The sequence below is a fragment of the Thermobia domestica genome, chromosome 16 (assembly GCF_964235325.1).
Source record: "Thermobia domestica chromosome 16, izTheDome1.hap1.1, whole genome shotgun sequence".
NCBI classification, from domain to species: Eukaryota; Metazoa; Arthropoda; class Insecta; order Zygentoma; family Lepismatidae; genus Thermobia; species Thermobia domestica.
Genome location: NC_137469.1, coordinates 90679304 through 90699819, shown reverse-complemented (window position 1 = coordinate 90699819; position 20516 = coordinate 90679304). Strand labels below are relative to the sequence as shown.

General features: G+C 31.1%; 1 protein-coding gene across 1 annotated transcript in view; it reads left to right on the top strand.

The window, feature by feature from the left end:
- Stacl (SH3 and cysteine-rich domain-containing protein) overlaps positions 1–20516 on the top strand; it is a 426872-nt gene that overhangs the window by 323673 nt on the left and 82683 nt on the right. Inside the window, exon 13 of the mRNA XM_081741694.1 lies at positions 14289–14555. Within this exon, the coding sequence (XP_081597820.1) occupies positions 14289–14555 (267 nt within the window). The remainder of the gene's footprint in view (positions 1–14288; positions 14556–20516) is intronic.

Sequence of the window (20516 nt, the reverse complement as noted above, 5' to 3'; positions counted from 1 at the left end):
ATTCAAAAAAAAAAAAAAATGCTGGGACCGAGGAGGTTAATTATCAGAAGGTCTTTAAAAAGTTTATTTTATTTATTTTTTAAATTAGTTACTTACATAGTAACTGTTCAGCTATATACTTTTAAGTTTTGTCAGTGTCCCTGAAGTGGTGGTCAATACTATAGGTGCAGAATCCTTGAACCCAAATAAGAATAATGTTCTTGTAAACAATAAGTAGAAATGGGTCAAGAGTTAGTATAATTGCCACTTCGCAATCGGAAGGCCGGGATTCAAACCAATTATCGGATATCCTGACTGAGTTTTATCAACTGTATTCTGGGACAGTAATCTTTAAAAGTAGTCTGGTGACTTCCAAAATTTCGTCTCACATTTCAATTGCTGTTTCCAGTATAAACCGATTCCATGGATTCATCTGAAATTCTTTAATAAATAAATAAATGTTGGTTGGTAGGTAGATTTGGCGTTTAGTGTTCCGTTCAGCACCAAGGCTATATGAGAAATGTACCTACAGTTTAACGTGGGATCCAAATCATATGAGCTCCCACCGTGAATCTAATCTGGAACCATGCTCTGCCACAAGGGAGTTCAAATAAATAGCGAAATAAATGTGTATAAAGTATATTTTTTACCGCTATATGGCTCTAAGTAGAGTATAAAACTATAAACTATGGATCTAGGAATATATATTACATTTCGAGGCATTCATCATACAATATTGCATACATAGATTATAATGGACATTATAAATGATTCCCATGTGCCGGCAGACAAACATCAATGTTATGTAGTTGGTAACAGATTTATAACCTATCAATTTTTGTTCATTAAGATTACATATGAAATCGGTGACGCATACACAGTACTACTTAGATCATACCAAAACTAAATGTCTAATGGGTTGAGAGACTGTTACTACAAACCTCAACTTAGTTTCGTATTCCAAGTACAGTACTGGAATTTAAAGTATCTTTTTAAATTAGATGAGATTCACACATATACTACTTATTTATTTATTTATTTAACAATCACCAAATACAGCCCAGAGGCTATTTTACACTGGATATTTAACAACAACAACAATAACAATGGAAAGGATTTGGGAAGGTATCTGCCAGGGCCTATTTAGTAGGTTACCATCCCAGCATTTGCCTGGTAGGACTGAGGAAAACCCTGGAAAACCCCAGTCAGGATGGTCGGCAGCGGGAATCGAACCCACGACCTCCCGAATGCGAAGCCAACGCTCTACCACCCCGCTACTTTAGCACCTTGTCTAAATATAGAAAGACAAAATATTTACATTCCGTGAGAGACCATACAAAATGACTAAACTACGAACTTAGAAAATATATATAAAATATTCAAAGATTACAAAATAAAAATATCTATTTAAAGTAAAATATAAAAATCCAAAATATTTTTTATAGTACAATCAATAAAAATATTTTTTAATACATAGGGTAAAGTACAGAAGAAGACTAGTTTGATAAGTCTAGTTAGAATACTGTACAGTTACATACTATAAAGACATAATATTTGTGCAAAGAACTAAGCTAAAGAAAAATGAATGAAATGAAATCTTTGAGTTTTACGTCCCACAGTTAGGCTAAAGGGGACGGTGATGATGAGTAATGAATGAAAATGGTGGAATGAAGAAAGTGGGAAGAAACTTGAGAATCCCGAGGAAACCCATGCACACGGTGTTTGTCCACTACAAAGTTCACTTGACGGGGACTGGGATCGAACCCGGGACCCCAAGCACCAGAGGTGAACGCTCTACCACTGAGCCACCGCGGCCCCCATCTAAGCTAAAGAACTAAGCTATATCTATATATAGCATTATTGTATATAAGCAAACTCACTCATTTACTTACTGATCTACTCAGCATCAAATCTAAAGCCGATGCTAACGTAATTTTTTCAAAAATATTCGCTTCAGATCTTAGACTATGGATATGCCAGGATTTTGTGAATTTAGCTTTTAAGAGATAAATATTTTCTACGTTTTCACCAATTTCCGAGAACACTGGGCCTAGAAACTTCAAAGCTTTAAGCAAATGTTCTTCCTACACGTTAGGCTACGGGTAGAATGAAGTTGTAAATCTAACGTGATGGGAGTTGAAAAGTTAAAGGCATGTTTCTGTTGAAAGACTGGACATACAGGTATGGATGATTTTTGACGTACAGCATATGAATAACTTTACTTACACGAATTTTGGAAATTCCATGTGTAAGAGGTTTAAGTAAGGGGAAATATTGTTTTATAATTACTACGTAGTTCTACATGTTAGACATAATAAAATTTGATATGTGGGAGATTTTTGCAACACATCTGCTTTTTATTTGTATGAATTCAAAATAGATGACGCAAACGAATACGCGACAAAACGTACTACCGACAGAACGTACCACTTACCCTGAGGGCTGCTTGTGAAGGGTTTTCTAAAAACACTTTAAATAATGACAAGCGACAAAACATACCACTTACCTGGAGGGCTACTTCCAAAGAGTCTTCCAATCAGCCATCAAATAATGACAGGCGTCAAAACTTACCACTTGATAGGATGGTATAGAAGTATATACGTACCGGCCAAAATAAGGTTAAAAGTTGAACAGATTGGTGATGAGAAAAGTACCAATATAAGACCAAGACCACGACTAAGGGATGCAAGACCATGACCATGCCTGATTTCCTCATTCTGTCGATACTCCACCGAAAGTCCTATCTCCTGAACTTTCCCCCAAAGGCATTTCTTAAAATGGAAGAAGCACCCACTGATTTCTGTCGAAGGAAATACTTGGCGAAGCGCTGATATTGCCGACGATTCAAAGTCCACGTTCACTATTTCTGGTTTCCACTCCGGGACAGACTGAAGGATGAGTTGAAACAAACGAATATCTGTCTCCTTATTCTTATTGGCTAATAAAGCAAAAACTACCGGATTGATGTTGTTTCTTCATACGAACTGCCAAAATCTGCATGGATACTGTGAATCTGAGAAAACTGCTTACTAGAGCACTTGAAAGTACCACTCATGAAAAAATGATTAAAGCGTTCCAAGTTCTCTTTGCCCTTATCGCCACAAAAAAATTATAATTCTATTTTCTTCTCCGTCATCAGCTAACAGAAAAGAAGTACCGTCAAGCATCTTGAGTGTTTCTTCTTCTAACACCACTTCTTTATAGTTGTTAGGCTCTTTTCTATTTCCTTGCGCCGCACATCCCTGTCTCTGTAGAGTTCTCAGTAGCGAGGAGGCCTTCCTTCCCCCCCCCCCCCATGAAAAGCTTTGGTGAAAGTAAATTTTAATAACCACCACCAACCCTGTTTACAATGTCAGATTTCCTCAAACTAAATGTCTGACATTTCTAGGTCATTTTTTTTTCCTTTAAGTGGTACGTTTTGTCGTGGATTAAATATCTGAAATGTTTTAATTAGTCCAGGACAGGTTGTCATTTATGACAGATCGTCAAAAGTGGTACGTTTGTCGCGAAAATTCAAGTGGTACGTTTTGTCGCTGGTACGTTTTGTCGGGACACCGACGCAAACAAAGGGGTAAAAGGAGTAAGAGCCGCAAAATATTGTTTGCAACGTGACGTTTGTGTGTGTGTTTCTGTATCTGTCTGTGGTGTGTGTGTGTGTGCGTGTGTGTGGTATGTGCGTGTGCGTGTGTAAAAGCGAAATGCTTCTGATTAACTTCTCGTCGAATCTTCCGAACTCACTGAGCAAATACGGTGAAACTTAGCAGAGTTGTTATTCTAACTCGTATGTGTTCGCCAAGAAGCTTATGAAATTGAAAAATAGTTTATAACTAGCTGGACATAACTTTTTAACCACCTGATGAAGAGAACACTAATATGTCATTTACTTATATAAATTCAATATGGATGATAACCTGCTAGCGGCGGCGGGTCCGGAGTGGCTCTTTTGATCTATCAGAAGTAATTTTTGAATTTTGGTCTTCATTTCTTTCAGACAGTGATTCAGACAAAAAAAAAAAAAAAAAATGTAATCATTTTTGAACATATGTTTCATATAACATTATTTTGTTTCATCATACAATTATTTTATATATACATAATTATTTTATTATCTTTATTTAACAATTCTGTGCCTTCAATATTGATCAGTCTGTCAGGGACATCTATTATTGCGCTAAATAGTTAAGTTTACTGTATGCTTGTAAGTATAATGAGGAAAATTATTATACACACGAAAGAACTACATGTGTGATTAGTGGTTTTGCTCAATCTGTACTGGTTTTCCTCGTACTGGTTTTGCTCAATCAGGAACTTCCCATAATCTTTTAATTATCTCTTGTTTCTGTATTAGCAAGTGAAAATGAGTTCATGCTGTCATCATCACAGATGAAGGAGAATTTACCTGTAAGGAAAGAGTTAAAAGTACCATCTAGACGACGTCCTATGAGAATAGGTATTCGAGTGCGTGCAAAAGGGAATAACACTTTGTACACTGAGGATATTACGAATGAAATTTTTGACATTTTCTTATATAATGAGTTGTGTTTCTAATCTCATAAAGAATAAATATTTACTTGTAAACGTACTCTTTTACTTACTGCATCTAATATTTAATGTACTGTTTCGGTGTTCTCTGACATCTTCCTCAGCTGCTGTAAGCAATTCACGTGCAGCTTCGTCTCACTTCTTATAATTTTATATTGCACTATTTTGTACACACGGTAATAATGATAATAATAATAATGAGGTCAGTAAACTTGTAAATGTTATAATGTAAATTCCTTGCAGTAGAATCATCTTTTGAGTCTTATTCCTGTGAAAAATTTCTTACGCAGAACTCTTTAATGAAGATATGATTTTGTAGAAATTTTACGTGCTTCTAACAGAAACTTATGTGAAGATGCTCTTACAATCTTTAATCTTCGACTAAACATTAATTGGTATTAAACTTAGATGATTTCATACTTCTTTAACTTGCCGAGGAATTGTTGAAAATGATTGTAGTACAAAATATTTACATTACCAGATTTGGAAATTTTTAACCTCATTATTCTTTACCGTCCACACGAATTACTGCAGGAGAAACATTATAAGAAGTGAGATTAGTTGCATGTAAGTTGTCCAAATCTGCTGAAAGAAGTGTCAGGGAACATCAAAACAGTACAGTTATATCTAGAGAACAACATATAGTGTAGCCAAATCCAAACTATTAGTTAACTTAGTATGATGTGCTTATTCCGTAGAAAATGCGAAAACTCGATTTAGGGCCCATTCAAAAATTTTGTGACCTCCGATCCAAAAACTAATTTTTGGCCAAGATCACAATCTTTCGATCCGTTTTTGGTTTTCCTAAAATTCTTGTTTTAAGAAATAACTTGAAAGTGTATTAATACAAACAGGTTCAATTTATTTTATAGTATGTAAAACAAAAATCATTAGTAAACTCACAATCCAATTCAAACAAAATTTACTTATATTTAAAACTATCATGAACTTCATTCCTCGTAATAAACCATATTTAAATCTTCAGTTTAACTCTAAACATAACACTACTTAACCATTAATTAACATATTTCGTATGTTTAAATGATTTGGTTAATTTTCTTTAAGTGTATACAATTTCATAATTCATTTAGTATTTTTTTAAATTTAATCTCTTATCGTAACGTTGAATCTATATATCATTTTCTTTTTTTCCGGTAAAATCTTGTAATATCCTCAGGGTACAAGGCTAAATAATGGTCTTGCTATTGATTGAACGAATTTGTAACATATATAAGAGTATTTTGAAAACTCACTTTGGCTGGCAATAACTGCAAAAGACTGCAGTAAATTTATTTTAAGTAGACATTTAGGTTTGGCGGATTGGTAGTGTGTGTCGTTATTTTTCATTTATTTATTTGTTTAAAGTATATGGGATGTGTGAATTCTAAGTAATATTATGCCGTATATTAGTAACAGCTTTATTTTTTCTACTTGCGCACACATATAGGTTCGAGTTGCTTTTCAATAATATATTCTTACAATATTTACTAAAGGAATAAGTTTCCTTTTCTATAATTAGTGTCTTGATTAAACTAATTTTAGTTTATTTTTTAGCATAAAGGGTTGAATTAAGAACTCTTTAAATCTGTTATTCTCCTACATCGCTCTGCACTTTTTGTTTGAATGATTGATAATAGTAAGCAAACAAAACTTATGGGTTGTTTTAGTAACGAACTGCTGTAGTTGACTTGCAGATTCATAAAAATAGATTATGCTTGTGTTTCGTGTTCTGGTTGTTTAATTTTTCTAATATTACTTTCAAAATATCCACTTTCTGGACTAAGCATTAATGATTTCTATCAAAGACCTGTTGAAATTAGCACTATGTCTGCAAACGATGTACACTCATGCCCAAAATTATTGTCACATGTCTATAAATATGTTGTTATAGGACTATAATTTGATAACGAATTCGCCCGGTATTTCTTGTAATGTTAGTATGTGTATAATCGGCAAAGACATGTACAGTATGTGGCAAATTTCATGTCAAAAGAGTAGTAAATAAGAACAATAAAACGGAAATAAAATTTTCTTGTCCATTTAGCAACATTTTGTTTTACTCATTCTAATTTTCGTATTTATAATTCTTTTCCTATGAAATTTACCACAAATATACATTTCCCGATTATACACATAGTAACAGTATTAAAAGTACCCTGCAAAATCATTATCAAATTACATTGTTACAAGAAGACAATTATAGATATGGGACAATCACTTTGGACATGAGTGTACATATAATGCTAAACTCTAGGCGTACTGTGATTGTGTGTTATTGCGACTATCAAACTACGAGCGAAAGCGATTAAATAAGTTCATGTTTGTGGCGCACATTAAAAAGCACGTGGAAATGGTCAGCTAGATCTAGACTAAGTGACCTCCATCAGTCTACAGGGCATAACCATGATATGTAAAGCTAAAAAGCAAAAGCAATTACACACTGATAGGACTTGAGTTCTTTGAAAATTAAGTAGATAGTTTCTACGTTTTTCTTTGAAGAGTGAAATTTGTAACGAAAACTAGTAGAGAGAAGGGCTTGGCAACAATAATATCAATGTAATTGGTCGTATCTTGTTTCTGTCTTCTACTACGTACTTAAAAGCAGTGACGTTTTATTATTAGGTTGTCATGAGGCTGCCCAAGATGAAAAATATTTACCAAGGTGCATTACAAAAAGTAGTTAAATTAAGGAAAATATATTAAAAACTCAAGTGGCAAATTATATACAAAATATAATAAGAGATAATGACTAATATACAGAAGACAAAGGTAACCCATGGGAGTTGACGCAACCGTAATGTTCGAATTACATAAGGCATATACGGACTGTTTTGGAGTTGCAATTTCTCAGTAAGACTACAAAAAAACTTATACTTAATTTTTGTATATTAGGTTAGTGTCCAATTGTATGTTAAAGGAATTTTTCATAACTTTTCGTTAAGATACAATGCTACCTTAGGTACGTGAGTAATACAACGAATAATTCTGCACTTAATTTAAAAAATATTTTTTTATTATCTTGAATGAATTTTCATGTCTAGTGATCGTGATACATTCATAGGACAAGGAAATATTCTCTCCCTAGTGGGGAATAATTTTTGAAATATTAGACTTGAGAAAAGAAATAATAAGAATCATTTTCCAACTTCCTTCTCATCCCCCTTTTCCCTTTAATTCGAACACTGATGCTACTCTATCCTTACTTAGAATATCTTTCAGCATCACTGTATTTTGATATTTTCAATTTTCACCAAGATGTGGAATTCAAGATAAAGCACTGTCTATATAAGTGAGTGTTGTTCGCGATGGTTAAGATGAGTTATTTCGCCAATCGCTGTAGAGATAGGTTTAAAAGAATGGTCCATTTGCTCTGTCACAGATTACATTTCAGTTGAACCTCATGTATACCACCTGGCTTGTTGAAAAGGTTACGAAATAGTGATAGAATGAGAATCTATGAGATTATGGGACATTGACGCTGAGAGGCAAAAAGTGTTGTGAGATTGAAGTTAACGCTATTGAGTACCTATGCCATCTTTGATTTTTAGACCACCGATTTATTTGGGGAATTATTTTTGCTTTCTTTGAAATGAACAGAGATTTTAATGATAGGATTTTATTATTGATTTCTCCTTTAAGTCTAGATAAATGTCCCTTGCTGTTTCAGAATTAATTTGCGTCATGCATATAAATTTAATTAAATTGAATTAAATTTAGTTTGTTGAATATTAAAATAGTAAATAACAAAATATTATTTTCACGAGGTGATTGAAATTTAAATAGAATTGAAGAAAGATATAAGTAAAATTTAAAAAAAAACATTAAAATTCCAGTTCATTTCAAAGAACAGACAAAAATAATTCCTCATAAAAATTAATGCGTTAAAATAAACAAAAATGGCGCAGATCAATACCGTTAAGGTCAATATGACTTTAAACTGAACGAGGTTTGGGAAACGTATCGATTTCCAATTAAAATTAAATCTTTTCATCATATTCCCACGTTTCTGTCCTCATTTAAATTTGTACAGATGTTCTATAAATACGCAAGATAATCAAGAATGAACTAAGTAGTGACGGCTCTTTAGGGAAGTCATATCGTTAGAAAAAAAACTTTTTATCGCTTTAAACTAAGAGAAGAAAACCTATCTAATGTTCTAATTCTTAGGTAAATTTCTTTTGTTAGTTTATGAACCGATAAAATTTTAACTTTTTACTGATATGGCCTTCCTCAAGAGCGGCTAATGGAACTAAGGCCCTATTTCGCAAGTGATACTAGTCTTGTCGTTCTGGTGTAGAATTCATTAAAGAGGAAAAAAAGAATGTTTTACAATTTTATTTACAGTTTACTACTGTTCTAATATGTTTGTTTCCTAAATTTTATGATATATATAAAAGCTCTTTGTGGTACTTGTAAGTTTCATGAAACGGTCCTCTGGACTTTAAATCTGTACCCGGGAAGAGTTCGTAAAACAGACTGTAATTTATAATGCCTTTAAAAGTCTGCATTATATTAGAAGTAAATACTAGTTAATGAACAGAGAAGTATATCATGAAAGTTTCATAGATCAAGCACAATATATGAAAGTATAAAATATAAGGAAGTTCAGTACCAAAAAAATTCGAGAAATAGAGAAGAAAAAACCCAAATCCGAAAATCAAAACTCAAGATTACCAACCCCTTAGTACACATAACATCTCTTTCAGCTTAATATTTGTGTGCAATAGCACTAATAAATATATAATGTCCCGACTGTAATATCAGATCTTCATAACTTTATTTCACATCTGTTTAAGAGATTGACATCACGTAATTTGCTTTCCTATATGATGTCAAATTATTCTGGTTTTCAAAATAGATGTCGATTCTTGTTTGAGTTTTCTGTAATGATTGATAGGCATCACAATTGGAAAACGCAAAACATTATGCTATTGTATCGAACACCTAGGCTCTAATTCATTTAGCTACTATTATGAAAATGTTTGACTTTAATCCAAGACAAACTGTGAACGTAAAACTGAAATTCAGTTGTAACTGAAGTACAGATTATTTTGACTAATCCTTTCTTTCAAATTGTATGACGATTTTAGTTTCCTATTTCTGAATAGAATAGTTTCTTCAATAGACAAACTGTATAGATAAACTTTTAAATTACATAAAAACAAACAAAAAAAATGCCCCTTTAAAGCAATTATAATCGTAATTGTACTAGTTAAGTGACCCCAGCCTTTATGAAGTCAAAATTCCTCAAAACACATATTATACATCCTTTCTTCCCTCCACTCGTCGAGAAATAAAATGTTCACTTTTACCTTTTCTTTTTTTTTAAAAAAAAAGTGTATACATAACAGTATAGGTCGTTATTCTTTACAATTATATATTTTTAATCAACAAGTGGTGTGGATTCCCTTTGGCTCTTGTTGTAAATTGTAGGTTGTGAACCACTTTATTAAAACCACCACTTGTGTGATTATTAAAACCACTATTAATTGTGGTGTGTTAGGAATTTACATAAAGTGTTTTTTTCAGATATAGAAGTACATTAAACAACTTACAATAATATGTCTTTCTAAAAATAAAGTTCTTTAGTTTCGCATTTCTTAAAAAAAAAAAAAAAAAAAAAGTTTTGGAAAGAAGGAGTAAGAATATAACCTTTTTTTCGCGAAAATACGTACAATAGACGTTACTTTCCAAAGTTGATTTTTTTACTTATTTTTTAAATATTGTTTCAATTTCCATTGACAGTTGGCGTTTTTCAAAAATTAATTTCAGTTGAAGATCGTATTTTTTGTTGGTATTTAATCCAATTATTTCATTTTAAAATAACAGCAGCTCGGATCTACAGAAAGTGATAAGACTTGGAACTTACCTGACATTTTTCTAAACTATCAACGCACATAATATTGATAGGTAAACCAAATACAATAATATACAAAACCAAACCAATCTTCTACTAAATTTGAAACCAACCTAAGAGGTACTGTATACTTGTAATGATCTTTCCAAATACAGAAATATAATGTGTTACCTGTTTAAGTACTAGATGCAAGAATTACCAGAACGCTTCATGCTTATAACCTCCTCTAAGAGTGTATTAACATTTTGTTGCATGGTAAGGATAATTGTATTTTATCACTTTCAGGGGGAAATATTTGTACTTTATTCTTCCTTTTATGTTTTGTTGTTTGGTAACTCTGTGCTTAACTTTATGTGTACTTACTAGAACAAGAGCTGGCAATCCGTAGTCAGAAAGCTACATTTGACCCGCCAAACCCTCAGTAAAAATTACTTCATCCGACCCGTTCAATGTTATCAAATATATACAGATAATGTTACGTATGCGTCCAGATACCTGACTGGAGATTTGTGTGTCTTGACAAGCAAGGCATTGACATACTGACTTTCATGTTTTTTTTAAAGCTTTTAATGTAAAATGGTCTTTCGTCTATATGTGAAACTTCATTAAGAAATAAATAATTTTTATATTGATAAGTAATTTTCAAAGAATTCAATAAGGTAGTTCGTTTCCACTACAACACACACACACACACACACACACACAAAGTTGTTAGATATCAGTGTATATTTACCTTAATGTGTCTGCAAATCAGAAAAGGTTACCAGATTCTGCGATAGACGATTGAATTCTTTGATTATCCAAGATAAAAATTTAACACGTCAATGAACCCAAAATTGAAAACTAAGTTCTGTGTGTAGTTTTATCATTTGCATCCTTTTGTGTGATTCACAATACCTTTTCTTGTGTACCCTGTAAGTTTCCAGTACCACAGGTGTATTCCTTGAAAAGAATTGTACGTTAGTTTGTACAGAATTAATTTTAACATTATTTTCTTCCAGAATACTAATTGTGCTAATACAACAATTATAACCAAGTCATTAACATCAATTCTGAATGTAATATATTTTGTAGCTTTTCCACCATATTTATTTATTAATTAAAAACAAAGTTTTATAGAAATAATTGTTTATTCAAGTTTATTTTAATATATTTGGCACTAATCTTTTCTTTCCTTTGTTTCGCTAATTTCTGCTAAAATATTTTAAATATAGTTAAATTACCAAATTTGCTTTAAAAATAATAATTTTATATAATTTACTAAAATATGTTTTTTCTTTTTTCTTATGAGAAAGATAAGATGATGTCAAAACATGATTTTAACAATAATTATAATAATTGTAAATAAGAACATAATTACTTTATATAACATTATTTAAAAAAGATATGTAATCTTTTATTTTTATATCCATGTTCGTGTTTCTTTTTTTAAATAAGTAGCTTCCAGTTTAATACAATAGAGATAAAACGAATTTAAAACAATCAAAATTAACATTTTACTTTAGGGAAACCATAGTGCCATGGAAAAATCTAATGATGGCTTTGAATAAAGATAAAAGTATTTGCATGAAGTATACCCATATAGTGACTTCGTACTTTATTGATTTTGTGTGTAATAGTGTTACTTCTTGTATTGTGTATTTGAAGTGTTGTACCTTGTACATTATTCAGTCTTTGTATCATTTATATGGAGAAATCTGTGTTCAGACATAGCCCATTGCAAATGTTTTTTTTTCTTCCAAAATACAGATTCCTCTTTGCAACAACAAAACATTTTATGAAATATTTGCATTATACTGACTAGAATCATATTAAACGAATTACTACATAAACTGCTGTATATTATGACAAACAAGCACTTCTTAACACCTATTATATTTTTTATTATTTTTAGTTGATAGGTTTTACATCTTTGAAGATTACATTCATTACGGTACTTCATGATAAATAGTTATTGTATTACTAAAATACTTAGTATTTATAACTCAATTATGAAAAGCAAGTATGCTTTATCATTCAAGCGTTATTTTATTAAGAAAGATTTCCTATTAGTAATGAAACAGAAAATTAACTCTAATTAAAGTTGGAACAAGAGGAGCACATAGTTCTATGAAATATCTATTATATATAATATTTAACTATATAAATTCATACCAATTTTTATTTTACTTTTCTATTATTCTGCAACTAAAGAATAAGTAGGGAAAATATATTTTTGTAAATTATTTTCTTAATTGCACGCATAGGAACTTAAAATGATGTGATTTCTTTAAATTATAATAAATTCCTGTATATAATTTTTATTCTAGTTTATTTCGTAAGGACCTTCGATCTGCAGAAAAAGATAAAATGTTCGAAACTAGAAAGACATATTAGATTGTTAAATTTTGGGCAATGCAAAATATCAATTTTCGTTTGAAACAAAATGCAATCATTTGAATTTGTATGCAAAAATCTGATCTGGACATTTTTCTTTCATTCCTTTCTTTATCGAGTGTTTAGTCACTTGAGACATCAGCGACACAATCAATTTTTAACATTGATTGATGATTTCTGGAGTTTTATCTAACAAGTTATCTTCAGGCCAGTTATTTTGCAGATGCAGTGTACAGGATTGGAGTAAAGTTTTTTTTTTTCTTTTTCTCACTGTGAGCATGCAGTACTTATATATTTTAAATTATTTCATTTTCATTGTACATCAATGTAATTGATTGAAGAGCACTTCAATTCAGATTTGATGGTTATGCTTTATCAAAATACAATTTTTACTATACTAAATATTGACGGTCTTGGAATTAAAGTGTACACTTTTTTGTAACACTGACTGATAAATGGTGGACATGTATATGTATCTAGTTAGCACTCAGGAAGTCGAAGAGAATAAGAAAAAGAAACTTGCATGGAATACTGAAGTAACAATGAGATTATTTACTTCGCACTTGAAAGTTAAGAAAGTTATCATGTAATAGGAAACAAGGCAAATACATTTTCTGTAATATATGAATAATTCAGAACAGATATAAAAGCTCGAAATATATCTTATACATAACCGAACTTACGTGTGCTCTAGAAGAAGGGTTGGGATATAAAAGTAGATGGCTCTGGGTTATAATAATTCAAAGAAACCAATGTACAACTTACATGGAGGCATAATTTCATTACAACCTAAAACTCAAGCGCAGTAGGTAATTTAGAAATATTTCTGTATTTGAGTAGGCATCCTAAATTTGATTATTTTAGCATTTATTTCACAGCAAGCTGAATGATTTGCTTAAGATATACAAATATAATTTCCGTTCATCTTAATGATTTAATGGCTATTAAGTTTTCATCTGATGGACACAATCTTATCTTTTAAAGTAATTGTACTTTTTTTTTTAAGTATAGTCCTAGTTAATGTTTTTACCTTGTCCTCGAAAAGGTTGAAGGTCCAAACGAAAGCTAGAAATAATAATTTGCAGGGTGTTACTAATATAAGTAAGTCACATTACTTTATAAAGAATTTAGTCAAAATTTTCTTTTATTTCCCATATCTATGTTAAGCAGTTTTATTCGATATATATGTTCTGTTAGGTATTGGGAAAAGGTATTAAATAGTATTCTTTTCTCTAGGAAATGAGAGGCAAACGCCAGTCCCGCAAGAGGCATCATTGTCACAACTTCAGCTTACAACCCCAATTGAGGGACGAAAATGGCGGTTGTTCTGATGTCTGAATAGTTCTAGAACAAACAAAATTCCTTTCCTTCATGCGCTTTTACCTCAGTAGGTATTTGCTTTGGGCTGTGGCTGCATAGATGGTTAACTGTAACAATTATTAATAGCATGGTAGTATGAGCTCCATGATTAACTAATAACGTTCACTAATGTTTCTATTTTTGCCCTCTTTGTTTTTTGTCTTCCTTCTATCAGAGCCTCAGGAGATTGACCTGATCTACCAAGTATTGAAACAAGCCGGGGAGATCAGCAGTCGTCGACCAACCCCTACTCCTATTCCCCCACAGGGCACGTCAAGTTCCGGTGTTGGGGGTGGTGGTGACAAGGAACCGAGCGGATCTGCAGGCAGCTCCGGCTCATCCAGTGCCACCTCCCTTCACCGAAGACACCTGCGTGGTGCAGGAGGTGTTAACCATGTCAGTTCCCTAACAGTGGGGCCAATTCCTCACTCCTCGTGTTCAGGTGTGTGTGTTTGTCTACACTCTGCTTTGTAGTGTCTTTTGTCTTTCTTGTAGTGTTATTTTTGTGTTCCTTCTCCTGTACATGTTGAAATTGTACAGTCGCCATTCTCATGCATGTTGCCAATAACTTTGAAATGGATTGATTAATTGAAGTTAAGTTTATTAACATACCTGTAAAGCGCATCAAGACAGGTATTGCAACAAATGAAACAACAAAGCTCACTGTTCTATTCTGTGCACTAAGTTGATTTAAAGCTGTTGAATACTTACACCACTTTTTGTTTTCAGCCCATTAATGGCCATGATTTTATCGATTTCTTCTTTAAATCTTGTTAAATGACCCTTGATTTTTCCAAAATGAGTTTGCCTTGTATATGATTTAATATCACTTAAATTAAATTTCATTTATAAGCATTACAATTATAATTTTATAATTTAATTTTCACAAAGTAAGGAACATTTAAATCGGTTCAAAGAAGAAATTAGTGAAATGAAACAAAGTTCCAGTTCATTTCAAAAGGAAAAAAAATAATTCCCCATATTTTAAATCAATGGGCTAAAAAAATACAGATGTGCAGGTATTCAACATTCGTCGATTTTTTTTCTAATTTTGTTTTGTTCTGTCCTCATTAATTAGTCCATACTTTGGTCAGAGTACTGCTAATATGAAATTACGAAAGAAAGTCTTAATTATATCAGCTAACACAGTATTATATGAACAGAATAGAAAACAAGTTAATTTGTTGTTTTAAGTGTATTTAGTTAGTATACAGTTTTCGCCAACTTACAATTAATTGCATTTTTCTCTACGCAAAGAAAAATATGTGTTTGTTCGAAGTTATTGACAAAAGAAATATACAAATAGAAATGATGTATTTTTGATGGCTACTGTACATTAGAAACGCAGTGCGGAAATTGAATCCATTAATTCACATGAAGAATTATTATTTATTTTTTTAATAAAGGGAATTTGAAAGCTACAGCTTTAAATAATTTATTTGAGTGATTATTTTAAATGTTCTTTCATACAAGATAATTATCCACATACTAATCCGAGGAAAACAGGATAAGTCAAATCAGAAACGATCGATATAACTCACTTAAGATATTTACTTATGAAATAACTGTATCCTTCCAACATTATATTTCAACTTGGAAGACTTGCGCAGTACTAAATTATGCTCGTTGAATAAGAAACTAATATAATTCTTTTTTCACCAAAAATTTATCTACTTTTTCGTAACAGTGAGCCAATTACGTATGATTTATGATTAAGTAATAAACTTTGGAAAGCTCCTGACAGCAAGTACAACCAAAAAGTTATAATAAAGTTTAGAAGTTAGAGATATTGGAAAATGTAGTAATTTTTAAAATAGTTGAACTGTAAATACTTTGTAAGTGATTTGTTAAAGGGAGTAGATTTTAGCTGTTCTCTTTGAAAAAGGATATACAGTAACATTCAGGGATTGATGAAAACTCTGCTGTGATCTCAACCGTTGTAAGCTTGTAATTTACAACATCTCACCGACGAATTCTTTTAAATTACCGGGTACTTTTTCACCTCTCTATTTCACTTATTATTTCCTAATCATTTATTTGCGCTCACCTTCTTTAACCTATTAAGAGCTTAACTGTGATGTTAAACTAAACGTTATTTATGTTGAAGAATCACTTGGCGTTCTGTTCAATTGTTGAAGGTGGATATAAGTTAATTTTAAGTGAACAGTTTCCTTTGTTATGAGTTACCTATAATTAATTTACTTATTCACTTTGAAGTTAAAATTTTCAAATCTTGTCGCGGACAAAATTTGCATAGCTCTGACTTCTAAACAAAACTTTTTCCTAACATCGTTCACTTTTGAAACCATTTTGTTTTCATTACACGTTAAGAATCACTTCCTGAAGTTTTGTTTTGATCATGAATCACTTCTATAACAATTTAAATTATTGTGATTAATAAATATTAGTATTGTTATAATTTAAGGAACATCAAAATAACCTTGCAAAGTAAATTACATAAATTCCGAACTTTAAATTCTTCTTTACTTAAAAAAAGATAATATTCCTTTATATATGAAAATCAATGGATTAATTTTCACACTGCCACATTCAACCTTCCATTTTATTAATGTCCAAACATTCACATAAAAAAGAAAACATTCGTTGTTAAAATCTTCTTTTTGGGTATGTCAATGTGTAGTATTTCAATCTTGCTATATTGCAGGAAATTTGTTTTTGTGAATTTAACAATGTTAAAACACTATAAGAGGAAAACCAAATATTCAAATAATCTATCGATGGGTTCACATTCGCCGCAGAGTTTTATTCCAAATTTCTATAAAATGTTTTCTTTCTAACTCGTCTGACAAATTATTTAATCTGTTCATTTTACAGTATTAATTTAGCTATATCGAACACAGTAGATGAAATATTAGATTACAATATTCCGATTAAACTTACTTGTATATATACGTAACAAAAAATATTAAGTTCATCTTTTAAGGATACGTTTACATTTTTTTTCTTTCTCTGTTAAGCATGAAAATTATTTCCAAACTTTATTCAACTTCCAGTAGTAATATTTATAGTGAACAAACATATTCTCCTAACAAGTGACATGCAGAAAACAGTTATATTTTTAGTACAGGTGACTGAAGTAATAGTTGTGTGACGGGTTTTTAGTCTTTTAGATACCAGGAATTACGTATCTAATCAGTTTATATATAGTTAATATGAGTAAGGTGAATGCATATCGTTTATAGGCAAAGTATGCAGGAAGTAAGGATGAAACTACGCGAATTAACTCGACAAGTTTTCCCATGAATTGAATGATAAACAAATTTGCTTCGGTTTAGAAAAAAGAAAGATATTTTCTTGTCCTCGTGCTTAAATAATAGAACTAAGATAAATGATCATATACATAACAAAAATATCAAGTTTATCTTTTAAGAATAAATTTACATTGTTTTATTTCAGTTAATACATGAAGAAATTAAATGTCGACTAAAAGCAGGGAATTCGTGTTACTATTCGGTTCAAAATCTCTTGTCGTCGCGAATTCTGTCGAGGAATTTGAAGCTTAAAATATATAAAACGATAATCATGCCTGTTGTTCTGTATGGTTGCGAAACATGGTCGCTTACTCTGAGGGAAGAACATAGACTGAAAGTATTTGAGAACAGGATCCTGAGAAGAATATTCGGACCCAAGAGGAACGAGAATGGGGAATGGCGGAAGCTTCATAATGAGGAACTACATAGTTTATACGGTTTACCCAACATTGTTAGGGTCGTCAAGTCTAGGAGGCTTAGGTGGGCAGGTCATGTAGCTAGAATGGAAGAAAGTAGAAACGCTTTCAAAGTCTTGACTGGTAGACCCATAGGAAAACGACCATTAGGAAGACCTAGGCGCAGATGGGAGGATAATATTAAGATGGATCTCGCAGAGATAGGAACACAAAGTAGAAACTGGATCCAATTAGCTAAGAATAGAAGTCAGTGGAGAGCTTTTGTGAACGCGGCATTGAACCTCCAGGTTCCATAGGCCATAGAGTTAGTTTAGTTAGTTAATACATGAAAATTATATTCAAACTTTATTCAATTTCCAGTGATGAGATTTATAGTGAACAAACACAGTTATGACTGACAAAAAAGAATTTTAAATATCTCTAATAATCAAAGTGAAAATGCATTATTTCAGAGCTAGAAGATGTAGAAAGAGTGCAAAAGTAAAATTTTAAGACAACATAATTCGATAATAACGTGACCACTATTGAAAAGCTCTTTGGAAGACTGTGCATAATTTATTTTCAAATCCGTTAAACAGCTATGTTTCCAAATCGTGTCATACTTGCACACATTTACATTACAGAGGAATACTGGATCGTGACTTGGAATCATTCCTACATTCACTTTTACTTCATAAATCGTAACAGGAAATAGTAATCGTATATAAAAAGATATTATCATAAATTGTAAACCATTCCCAACTTTATAAATGCAAAATGGGAGGATAGAAATAGAAAAATTATGTTACTGCTTCAACTATGTATTTTCTTTCATTAGATTAGACAAGAAAAGTTGAAAAAAAGTAATGAACAAGAAAGTATATCTTCAATGTATAAGTAAACATACAGCTAATACGTGTTCTAGATCCCAAATTTTGTTTCTAGATTCCAAAGAGTTTGTCCAACATATTCTGATATATAAATATACATAATTTTAAAAAATGTGGGGGAGAGAGGAGTTTGGTGATAGTAACTTCTGATTAAGATATCATTTATCCAATTCACATGAATGATATTTTTTGTTCAGCTTATTTGAAAAATTAAGAACGTCGTAACTATGATGCTAATTATAGAGTGAATGTTCGGACATAATGTGTTTTTATATATAAATATTAACAATCCTGTTAAAAATATGATTAAAAATTATTGATTAGTATATTCTGTATTCTTGCTTTAATTTAACTAATTAAGTAAAGCATAGAGCATGATTCGATAACGAAACTATTAGGATTCGATTGACATTTTGATTGCGCATTACCCTTTCTTACATATGCACTAAATTAATTGATTCATTCACATTTAGGATAGCCTTGTCCCCTCGTATAAATAGAATAATCTTGCTTTCCTGCATATAGAAATAAACCTAATAACGATAAACTTTTCTTATTCTACTAATTCATAACATAAAATAGCGTATACCCCTCGTAAATATTAATGCTATTTGCTTTAGTAATAAATCAATAGTATAATGTTTGAGTGAGATTATGCTAAGCAGAATTGTAAAGTTAACTTCTTGGCAAGAACCTTTATTCTTTGTCTTTATCTTACATAAAGTAATTTAAGACGTGGTATTTATGTAAGCAAGCCTTTCTTCTTTTATCCAAACATATATTTTAGATTACTAACAATTATATATCTAGTTTCGTCTATTCAGCATGAGTAATACTACGCATTTATAAAATAAGGCTTTTTCATAACTGCTTAGATTTAGTGCATAATATTAGTAGATTTAATAAAAGAATAAACCTTCCCATATCCTGCTACCATCCCAATTATTGAAATATGAAGATTATTTTCTAAGATATCTTCAATGTTTTTAGAATATTTTTTTTTCAAAAGACGTGATTTAATTATATCAATATTTCGAGAATGCTACAAAATTCGGTTAGTAAATTTTATCCCTCATCCTTGACAAAATAAATCACATTTTTGAAATAAACCGGCTTCATGTTTCACCCTTGATATTTAAATATGATATTGATGAGCAATATGATAATCTGAACCGAAGTTACTTATTGTACTGTGTCATTATTAACTTTTCTTCGAAAAAAAAAAATAAATAAAAATGTTGTTCAGATACATAGGCCGTCCGTTTGCTAAGAAGTTTGAAGGAATCATTAATTTCGCTGAGAATGAAATACTATTGATCTTATAGCAGACTTGTTAATTTATATATTTATTTATTTAATAATGAATGTTCATGAGTAGAATAACAGAATTGTTTGCACATTATTCAATTTTTGAGATTTGTCTAAAACCGAGCCAATGGAGTTTCATTTTCTAAAAGTACATAGTCTAATTGGACATTGCGACAAAGAAGATTGTCTCTAATTAATATGTAAGTTTTTATTTATTTATTTCAAATTTGTATCTTTGAGTGACTATTACATATAGCAAGTACTAATGTTCGGATTCTGACATCTATCTTCCATACATAGAACTTTCTTTTTTTATTATTATTCTCTTTATCCATAAGATTTGCTTATAGATGCTAATAATCAAGTTGTTTTTAATTTGATTCTTTTCTTATTTTTATACTACTCGAACATCTGTATTTGCATTAATCAAATTGTGTACTACTTGCAAATTGTGTAATAGTTTAAGTGAATTTCATTATGGATTTAGCAGATACATCCTGGATATAGCGGATATATCTTTTTTAAAAAATGTAGTAAT